The sequence below is a fragment of the Lipophrys pholis genome, assembly GCF_963383615.2.
Source record: "Lipophrys pholis genome assembly, chromosome: 7".
NCBI classification, from domain to species: domain Eukaryota; kingdom Metazoa; phylum Chordata; class Actinopteri; order Blenniiformes; family Blenniidae; genus Lipophrys; species Lipophrys pholis.
The window spans coordinates 13398474-13409912 of NC_137638.1; the positions used below are offsets into that span (position 1 = coordinate 13398474).

Here is an 11439-nt window from a genome sequence, read left to right on the forward strand (position 1 = left end):
CATGGCAATACAAGAATGGCTGCCTTCGCATATAGGCTATATACTGTAGCTACAACACTGATTAAACATGAGCTTGTACATTAAGAGCGAAAGTGTTTTGTCTGGTCTCATTTCGTCGATGGTTTTATTTTTACACTATCTTGGAGCACACGCTCTGAAAGAGACTGTCCCTGAATCAACTTCTGTGTATTGTTTTTTTTTTTTTTTTTTTTGCTGTACAATACAGCCAGTGGACATTTTACTGCTGCTTGGTTTGTCCACTTTTAAGTTTGTAGTTTTTCATTGCGTGGTTTAGGGTCTGTGGAATTTACATTTAATGATCTTCTTGAAAGCATTTTGGAAGTCTTTGTTGAAGTAGGCATATATGATGGGGTTAAGGAGAGAGTTGGAGTAGCCCAGCCAGTTTATGACAGCGCCCAGCCAGTCGGGCATGTAGCAGCTTTCTGCACAGAAAGGCAGCACAAGAGCGACGATGAAAAAAGGCAGCCAGCAGAAGATGAAAGTTCCCATGATGATCCCGAGTGTTTTCACCGTTTTACGCTCCCTGGCCAGTGCAAGCTTCCTCTTAGCTCCCGAGTTCTTGTCGTTCATATTTTCATAACCTTGTGAGGAAGACTGCGGAGTGTTGGGCAGAGGCAGGTGCGTCTTTGAGTTGCTGATAACTTCTATGATCTCCAGCGACTCGCCCTCGTCTCCATGCTTCACCGCTCCGTTTACGCACGGAGAACTGGATTTCGACTCGTCGCTGCGCTTCCAGCCCTTCTCGACGGCTTCCCCGTTGGTTTTTTTGTGAAAGATGGCCGGGGACACGGTCAAGCTCTTCTCTGACGTCTTTGTCTTCTCGGTTTTCTTCACCGTCTTCCGAATCCGAAACCGAGCCGCCCTGAATATACGCCCGTACAGGACCAACATCAGAATGAGAGGGATGTAAAAAGCCCCAAACGTGGAGTAAATCGTGTAGCCTGGGTCCTGGCTGATCATGCAGGCGTCTGGATTCGCCCTGTCTTCATCGCTTCTCCAGCCTAACATAGGCGGAATAGAGATGGAGAAACCAATTAGCCAAGTCACGCTGATCAAGATCGCAGCTCTCCTTGGTGTCCGTTTATTTACATAGTCAATAGGGTCTGTTATGGCCCAGTACCTGTCCAAGGCAATTGCGCACAGATGTAGGATGGATGATGTGCAACACAGTACATCCAAAGAGATGAATAGATCACAAATCTCCTGCCCCAAAGTCCACTTATTTAAAACCTGGTAGAGGGCTGCCATTGGCAGAACCAGCACTGATACCATGAGGTCTGTCACTGCCAGGGATCCGATCAGATAGTTCGCCACATTCTGGAGAGATCTCTCCAAGGCGATCGCCGCCACGACGCATGCATTGCCAAATATGGAGCAGAGGATGAGGGCCCCCAGGAGCAGAGAGGTGATAATCTGGTAACTTAGCGCCAGATCTGGCAGAGACCCAGACCCCGTGCCATTCTCACCCCGGTCCCAGTCCGCAACTACGTCCACTCCGCCAGGGTAACCGCTGGTTGTGTTGCTGTCGTTGCCGCTTGTAGTTATAAAATCCATAGTGCGCGGCCACACTGGGAGCGCAACTTTCCCAAAACAGTGGGGTAAAAGCAACTGTACAAACAGGCAGGAGGCAGTCAGCCCGTCAGACTCCTGCGGCTGTGCGTTTTACCTTGTCCATCGGAGTTACCGAGTTCGTGCCGTCGCTCTCAGGACGCATGACGCAGACGTGTGTGAGTGTGTGTGGGGGGGTTTGTGTGTGTTGTAGCCCATGAGTGTTGACAGTCGGGTGCACTCACTGGTATTGCGAATCATCTGAGCTTGGTGACGCCGTGAATTCATTTATACCAACTGGTTTTGGTACGTCAGACCGGGAGGAGGTCGCCCTGGAGTTTTGTGCCTTCGCTCTTCTTGTTGCGCCGCTTTTCACTGCAAACAGCTGGTGAGAGTGCAGCGCACCACTTGCTTATGTCTTATACTTAATTTTACCCTTTTGGAATCACCGACCAGCTCCTTTTAAGAACTTTTTTTCAGTTTAACCTTCTCGTCAGGAGTAGTGTGACAGCAGGGACGAACTCTTGTGGGCGGATTTATTTTAAAAATACAAACATTTTGCATAGACAAACAGGGCGAATTGGTTTTCAGGCTGTTGGAATTTAAGCTTTTAACCGAACAAAGATTGAAAAAAAGAAGTTTAAAATTACTTTTGTTTTGAGACAATTTTATTCCAACCAATTTGTTTTTATCAGGTAAATATTCTCAGTGGAATCAGGACAAAGGCAGAGTCTTTACGGGTGCAGCTTTGTGCTTTGAACCAAGATTGAGAGAAAGGAGAAAATGCCCTGAGCGCTGAAAGCGAAAGGTAATTTCAGGACCAAGGACAGCTTCTCCGCAGTCCAGGAAGGATTACTGCTGCCATCTGCTGTCAACTGCCAGCATAACAAACCGCAGAGGCAGTTCAAACGCTTGCCTTTAGCTTAGTGCGCTCCGGAGGAACACGGTGGGAACAAAATGAGGACCGATATTGTGAGGAAGCTCGAGACATTCAGTGCATTTGCCCAAAGTTAATTTGATTAATCTAATATTACCACTAAAAAGTAAAGACATGAACACATTGATGGTTTAAGGGCGTATATGAGAAGTGTTTGTAGGGGGTGGGGGGTTGGGGGTTGGGGTTGTTTATTGCAAGGATGAAGTGTGGACCTTGTAGAGAAAGAGGACCAGAATCATTCCAACAAATAATAACCAGAATTATAACAGCAACAAATCTGCTCCACTATTATAATTATGACTTCACTGTTGTCAGGAAAGGCCCTTATAAACATTAAAACCCATAAACCTGATCATTAAAATGATGGATTGATATTTTGGCATAGTCCTATGAAGAGAAAACAATAAATGTAAGTGTAAAAGATATGGTGAAAATAATATAGTTAATTCAAAATAGAAAACTGGATCCAAATATTGGCAGTCCGATAACCTGCTCTGTCTGTTTATGTGCCAAAGTATGTTTGGGCAAGACAATGAACCTTTATACGCTTCTCCCAGTGGTCGCTGCCGTTGGTGTTTGAGTGCACACAAATGCTGAAAGGGAGAATCCAGACCTTGGCCCTTTCTGTGTTGAGATTACATTTTCTTCTTGTGTGCTTGTATATTTTTTTCCCCTGTGTGTTAAAGATGTGTCCCACAGTCTGAAAATATGTGCATTTGGCTAATTAGTAACTCTAATTTGGCCATTGCCATGTCTGTGTTTGTAATGGCCTGTCTTTGTTTATTTAACCTGCTTTTCTGTATCGTTGCTGGGAACAACTCCAGCTCCCCCCAAAAACCTTTGAGTAGATCAATGTAATATTTTACATTATCCCTAACCATTTTTCCCACTTCGGAATATGTGCAATTGGGACATTTTGACAATCCAGGTGCTGGTTGCTTGCAGACATGAATGTGTTTTGTGAGGGGATGTTCATGATTCTGATAGTGATGTGGGCAGCACTTACGTGCATATATAATCCCTGTAAATGTTTGTTGCTCGTGATGCAAGCTGAAAGGTAATACGCAGATCCACAAGAGTCAGACCAGTACCATCATATGTATCATGCATGATGCTTCCTTTGTGCAAGGACATTAAATGAAGACTCACAGCCAAATACAATCTTTTTCCCAATAATGGGAAACTTCACTCTAAAAAGTCATTGTCATTAAACATTACCATATCTTTTGCTCATGCACAAGATTATTCAAACAATCAATAGCTCCGATGTGCCATTGTGTAGGTATTAATGACGGGTTTCAAGTTGAATTAATGATATTGTGATGTGGCAGATAACCAACATTGTGCAGCTTTGATGGCTGAGAAAATGTTTTTACTTCACTTCATAGTGAAAGTCTAGCCAATAACCTTCAGCTAGAATCAATTCATCAATTCACATCTTGATCCAAACCTGAAGAAAAACCTCACACCACACACACACACACACACACACACACACACACACACACACACACACACACACACACACACACACACACACACACACACACACACACACACACACACACATACACACACACACACACACACTCCCTCCCATCCATCCAGCCATCCATCTGCTTTATCCAACTTCATTGGGTCGAAGCGGTTTATGAACCACTGAGTGAAAAAAGCTGACGCAATGGTAGTGTACATGAGCTAAAAAGGTGGCTCTGGCTTTTTCACCTTATTTTAGTGAGTTCAGTGCCTGCATAGTGGTGTATTTTCTATAGGGCACACGGGACAATAGAGAGGCCACAAACAGTGCACCTATTGTGATGGGCTCACTGCAGGGACTTTGTCTGTGTCAACAGTGTGGAATGCCCCAGGGGGGCTGACAAGGGCAGGATAGTCCAGGCTAGAGAGCTGAGCTGCTCACCTCCTGTGCAGTGGAACAGTATTTCTAGCTCCTAAAAATATAACCTAAATCTATACATTCAGAAGAGCTGGGGACTGAAAGGAAACTGAGGGAGACATGATGGAAGGAATACCAGGCTAGCTGGCTGCTCTGCTGACAACTGAAGGGCTTGAAAGTGCTGTCATGAGTGGCCACGTGGGAGCTTCCTGTGTGAATGTCTCGAGTAGCGTTGGAGGTGGTGGAATCGAGGAAGGCAGTGAAGAAAACTTTAACAATGAAACTCACTCTGTGTGCTCAAAGGTCGTGGCACCACGGCAGAGGAGCGCTGATCCATCGGGAGAGGGAAGATCGAGCAATGGGGAGCAAGTGGTGAGGCCTGGCCAAGCGGGGAGAAAAGCTTACAGGAAGACCAGCTGTGAGGGAAACAGAGGACAATGGAGGGAGAGGAATCAAGAAAGGGATGAGGAGAGACTGAGTGTTGAACACATGAGAGGCTGGGAAAGAAGAAAACGGCAACAAAAAACAGAACGCTCTGTTACAAGTGGAGAGGGAAGCTGGGAAAGAGGAGGTGCTGAAAGTTTGACCAGCAGCGCTTCTAACATGCAGCTCTTTGGAGAAGGGTCAAACATCTTACAAGGAGGACACACACGTCAAAGACCTCAGAATATAAGCTCTACATGGACCTCCACTTCTCACTCTCAGTCTTTTCGGCCTGCTGTCCAAGTCAGATCCACACCGCACTTTCCTCCAAAACACTCATCCAGACCAGCTGCAGGAGATCGACCACACTACTCAATCAGTTCAGTCAGACAGCCTGATGCATTCCGGGCTGAGGTGCGATCAGGAGCGGCAACTGGACGGCCATCGCATGGTCAGACACACATACCACCACTCATCTTCTCAGAGCCTGAAGAGGAAGAAGGAGAGGATGAGGAGTATGAGGAGAATGAGGACGATGAGGACGATGGCAACGAAGGCCACAGTGGGGTGATGGAGGTGATGTGTCAAACCATACCCCCGGCAGTCATGGCACCTTGTGCTGTCTTTGGGGAGAGGAGGTTGAGAAAAAGAGAGAAGAATAGGATCAAAAGCTTGAAGAGGAGGCAGAGGAGAAGAGAGAAATGGAGGCAAAGTCAGCAACAAGAGAGCAGACAGGTAAATGTTGGTGCCCTAATTTTGCTTCTTGCGTTTTAACATTGTGTTCCTATCATATATTTCACTTATGTGCTACAAGAACAAAAACAAAGCGAGTGAGACTTTCTGCGTTTGTCCTGTTTTCCAAATGATGTCTTAAAATGATGGTTCCATAATGTCATCACAGTGTCACTCGGTGATGAAGTATTGAAGTACTGTGTTTAATATGTGGCCACTAACAAACTTGTAGAACGATGTGGTAATGTTTACAAACAAGCTGAGCATCAGTGATCATCCAGCAGTGTCTTTGTGATAAACAGGAAAAACTAGAGTCTACAGTGGGGCAGATAGTGGCACTGCAAACTGCAATGTTTTTTTTCCTATGTCTTATGAGATGTGACCAGGCACTCAAGCTTTAAATTGCTTTAATCGATCCACTTAAAAGTCTATTTATATTTATAATGGAACGTTGATGCAAATCTTAAAACAGAAGCAAGTGAAAGCTGTGAGGAACAACACAACAAGTAGTCAGACCTAAATATTGCTCCACAGCATCTACTTTTCCTTGTGTTAATTCACACAACTTTTTCGAAAGCAGCATTTGACTAAATGTGTGTCCGTGTACATTAATTTCATGTGGACCCTGACTGTCGACAGTCATAGTAGCACCCAGCTCATTTCAATAGCCATTGTGTGTGCAGTTTAAAGTGGGGTTGCATCTGAATTAGTTGCATGATGAGGCTTGGGCAGAGAGCCCTTCACATCTAACCAGACAATGGAGCAGTTTCTCCTCTGATTGGTTGCTGCGGATCTGCAGTCACGTTGATAGACTGAAATGATTCTGTCTGATGTAACACGGAAAGATAAATAGAAATAGTTAGTTTCAGATCGTCATTTTCACAATTATTTGTCTTTATTGCAATATTATTGAAATATTCCTCACACCTGTTCACTGTGGTCAAACGGTTCATATTTGGCTTTGTTGTGAATACACAATCTGGTAACAGATATAGTTCTATTATTACATGCAGGCACCAGTGGCACTAGTCAATGACTAGCTTGGGGGCGAGGTAGATGACTTTGCTTTACCCAACTTCATAACCAAATGTTTTTAACATTTTTTGTACATGATTAACCAGTTAATTACCAACATTGACAAGGGCCGAAGTTGTATATAAATCCATTCGGCGCTAATGTCAGCATACGCATGAACACAAATAAAGTGAGGGCCCACCACTCCCTTCAAGCCTGGACTCCTCGCAGCTTCAGCCCCCTGAAGCACCACCAAAGGGCCTAGAATTGTGTTGTTTGTGAACTGAAAAAAACCCTAAAAAAAACATTCATTGATATTATTTTTAAGCAAAGTTCACCTTCACGTTCTGGTAACAACAACAACAACAACACACACACACACACACACACACACACACACACACACACACACACACACACACACACACACACACACACACACACACACACACACACACACACACACACACACACACACACACACACACACACACACACACACACACACACACTCCGTTATTTTCCAGTAGAAAGAGACCGTTTTGCTTTTCCGTACTCAGTACTATGCCATCCAGTACTTTGTGCATCTATTATACATTGACCCAAACCACAGGAAACTATTGCATCATTAGTGATGGAGACAGCAATTAGTGGCTTGTGCAGATTATGTTCCAGTTATGTTGAGTGCTATAATTGAAAAGCTAATGTGGCTGCTATCTGGAGTTCTTTATGGACATCATGAGCATTGTCTACATTGCCATTGTAAAAATGCCTCGCTCAGGTTAGTTTGTTGGGCTGCTCTGAGACTCATTGGTTTTGAGTGGATGCAGTTTTGAGTGGCAAATTCGAAGACTAATCTAAGATTGAGTTGGCTTTATGTGAGTCAACTTTACTTGGATCAATAGTTTAATTAGAGTGTTTTCGGTAATTATGTAAACATTTACCACTGTAACCAAGACAAAGCTGCCTTGCTACAGTGCATGCCGCCAAGGGAGAGCCTCGATGTTCGTGATTACACAGGAACTATGTCCTCTGTGTTCTCTCTTCTGTGTTAATGACACACCTTGGGAGGCAGGGCTTGTGTGACAGGGTAGTCCCTGGAGCTCCCCCTTGGTGAGAAAGTGGTAATTACTCTGGAAACACCCCGAGGCATCTCCAGCTCTGGCGCTTTAGACACCGATCCTCAGGGGTCCTCTCACACCTGTCTGAGGAAGAGGTACAGGACATGAGGAGGCCCAGATACTGTTCTCTGTACATCCTCTGCTATAAATTATTGCTGTGATAAGACATGGAAGAAAAGCATTGATTTAGAGAAATTAGCAAACATGTGGCAGTAAATGTTTTGTGCTCTAACAAATAAAGGGTAACAAGGTTTTTTTAGGGCAATTTTATCAATTTTATAGGTACAAAATGTTTGCAATTTCTTATGTAATTGTGAATAACCTTTAAGGTGTGCTACATGGGAATAAAAATTAAAAACAGCCAAAATAGTCAATCCTGAAATACAAGTCTTTTTACTTTCTGTAACGTAAATGACATTTGAAAGACGGGCAACACAGACAGTCTTTGTGCTTTACTGTGAGATTTGAGAAAATGTAGGGAGGCAAGCATTACACTGAACTGAACTCACACCTGACACCCTCATGTCCTCACACATATTATTGTGCTGATATAGTGGGCGTAGAGGAGGCTTACGCTCATCAAATATGATGGAAAAGAGAAGAGAATTTTAAACAAAACCGCTAAAGAAGACATTTTCACCTATACCTATGTATTTATTTCCAGCTGTGCACAGATAAGCCGTGTTGATAATGTTTGGTTTGTATCTTATGTGTGAGGGCTCAGAATTGTGTGTTTGTGTCTTTGATATTGCTATGTGATTTACACCAAGTTATTGACACACCTATTTAAGAATTCAATTCAACTTTATTTTTCTAGCACCAAATGCAACACAGTCATTTCTTGCTGCTCTTTACAGAGAGAAACCCAACAAATCCACAAGAGGGTCACACCAAGTGGAAATGATTAAGTCATTTAAAATCTTTGCAGAACTTTAAAAACAACTACATGGACAACTACATGGACTCATAATTGAGTCCTTAGATGCATGGATATATTAATATTCATCAACATGAAGTAATAAAAAAGTCATTTCTCACACATGCCGACATCAGCTTTTAACAAGCTGCTTGATTTGTCTTAACTCAGAAGTGCCTCTTCTACTTGTGCCTTCTCTTCACACCCAGAGTTCAACAGGAAACCCATCAAGCAGCAGCAGCAGCAGCAGCAGTAGCAGCAGCAGCAGCAGTGAGGACGAGGAGGCCCAGAGCAGCAGGGACAAAGAGGGTTACATCTGCGCTGTGTGCTTGGACGTGTACTTCAGTCCTTACATGTGCCAGCCCTGCAGCCACATTTTCTGTGAACCCTGTCTGAGGACCCTGGCTAAGAACAGCCCCACAAACACCCCCTGCCCCCTGTGCAGAACAATCATCACACACGTGTTCTTCCAGAAAGGTAAGCTGATCTGGAAATGTATTTAAAGAATATCATACTGGAACAGTAGTGCAGTAATATATGCTTATCACATCCATTCACACTATTGCTTAGAATACTAGAAACTAAAAATGCAATATAAATGTCCTGATACAATTCATCCACTGGTTGATTGATTGATTGATTGATTGATTGATTGATTGATTGATTGATTGATTGATTGTTTGATTTATTTATTTGTTTTATCAAATGTTCACCTGTACCCTACCTACCCACCAATTGAGTGGTTTCCATTTCTTCCTCTAGAGTAGACTGAAGAAAGTGTCTTATGACCCTGGATTAGGGGTCAGATGGAGCTTAACCCCTTATAGTACACTCACAAAAATGTTTGAAAATTGAAATTCCAACCCGTGGGACCTCAAATATTACCACTTATTTAAATCTCAAAAGTATGGGGATCTCATCGCACATGTTGTTCAGACTGTGGGGGGAAACCAGAGTTACCCAGATGAAACTCATCTGTGTGTGTGTGTGTGTGTGTGTGTGTGTGTGTGTGTGTGTGTGTGTGTGTGTGTGTGTGTGTGTGTGTGTGTGTGTGTGTGTGTGTGTGTGTGTGTGTGCGCGTGTGTGTGTGTGTGTGTGACTGTCAGCCTTTGTGTGATGGACTGGTGAGCTCTCCAGGGCGTATGCTCTCTTCACCCAAAGTCTGCAGTGATGATCTTCTCCTATCCGCCACATCAGTTAGATAAAAAGTGACACGCAATGAATGGACGGATGTAACAATGGTGTAGACATAAGCTTGAATGTATCTCATTTTTCAGTTATTTCTTACTTTTGTTCATTGTGACACAGATGACATCCGAGCTGCAGATTGTAGGGAGGGCCCAGCTGTAGATGTCCCACAGGGAGCACGGTAGATCTTTAGCTTGGCTCCGACCAGATGAGTCACCCACACAGAGAAGACAGAATCAAACACGATTCCAACACTTGCCCTGTTGTGCTTCCTGAAGGGAATACCAAAGTAACATTTCTTTAGGGTGGAAAGTGTGCAACAATGAGATAAGAATGGACATTTTGGATGTTTGATTTTTCTAACAATATCATACCATTTGTTATATTGCACATACCTGACTTCTGTAAAGTGACAAAAGCTTTTTTTTTTTTTAATAATGTAACCTCATGATGATTGCAAAGTGATTACATACAAAGTAGTCTGATTCGGACACATTTATGAATAAGTAATGATCCTCTGTGATTCATGCTGACCTGCTTGGAGATGTATGTGGCAGGAAGTGAGTGGCTGGGATGTGCTGGTTCTGAGGACTGTAGAAACACCGAGGGCTCTTGTTAATGATTAGATGACAAGATTAGATTCTTGTGTTGATTACCAAAGCCAAGGTCACTCTGATGCAGAACAAGGAGAAAAATGGACACACCAAGTGATGCTGCATGTACTGTTTTTGAATACACTCAGCAAATCAAACCTTTTCTGTCCGGCCCATTAAGAGGTGAATGTGAGTAATGTGTTCACTTCAGATGGAATTACATTTGTGTCTTTGTCTTTCTTACAGATCTGAACCAGACAGCGAGGACATTCTTCCCAAAGGAATATCTTTCCAGGAAACAGAACTTCCAGAAAGCGAGTTGTGCCAAGTGGCCTCTCCCGAGCTGCAGAAAACTCTTCCGCATCTTTGGAGGCAAGTTTGTAATTCCCCATTCGTGGGATCAGAAGTCGGACAAATATCCAGCTGCTCAGAAAAAAACGCATTTTGAGTCTAAAGCGCTGCTCAGTTTGTTTCTCTTGTTGGAGGAGTGAGAAAAGCATCTCAAAGCATCAAGAGGATTAAGTATATTAAAAACAATCCTTCAATTTCGTTGTAAACTGAAGAGAAATACAGGACTCTGCACAGGCCACTTTGTTTGTATTTGCTGTGTAACTCTTGGATAAAAGGCTGAGATAAATAATCCCACCCACCCAAAACATGTTGCACTATTCACAAAGCGACTTCATCAGTGGAGTTAACAAATGTTTCTTTTTTTTTCTTTCTTCAAAAACATTTCCTCTCCTTTCAGAAGAGTCTGTGGGGTAGTGGGTAGTGGTTAGCGCTCTCAGTGTGATTATCCCAGCTTCTAGTCCGGGTTTGGCTTGGATGTCTTCAAGCTGTGTGGGTTTGTTTTCCAAGTGCTCCAATTTCCTGCCACTGTGAGGTTAATTGATGTCTTTAAATTGCCCTTGTGTAAGAGTCTGGGTTTTTTTTCTGTGTTTTCTCTGTGATGGACTAAGTGTGGCTTCAATTATCCTCAACTGTGATTTAAATGTTGGCCAACTCAAGATCGATTGTAAAAACTAAAAGTCAAAGCTCAATATAGTTACTTG

The 11439-nt window shown here is 43.3% G+C and overlaps 1 protein-coding gene across 1 annotated transcript; it reads right to left on the minus strand.

Annotated features, from left to right (window-relative positions):
- Positions 1 to 218: 218 nt before the first annotated feature.
- htr1aa (5-hydroxytryptamine (serotonin) receptor 1A a) lies at positions 219 to 1601 on the minus strand. The gene has a single exon (XM_080468386.1). It carries the CDS (start codon positions 1573 to 1575, stop codon positions 292 to 294), a length of 1284 nt encoding a protein of 427 aa, XP_080324512.1. The 5' UTR covers positions 1576 to 1601; the 3' UTR covers positions 219 to 291.
- Positions 1602 to 11439: the final 9838 nt, after the last annotated feature.

Excerpts from the sequence above, each read along its gene's own strand:
- htr1aa (XM_080468386.1), bottom strand. The coding sequence starts at position 1,575 with ATGGATTTTATAACTACAAGCGGCAACGACAGCAACACAACCAGCGGT.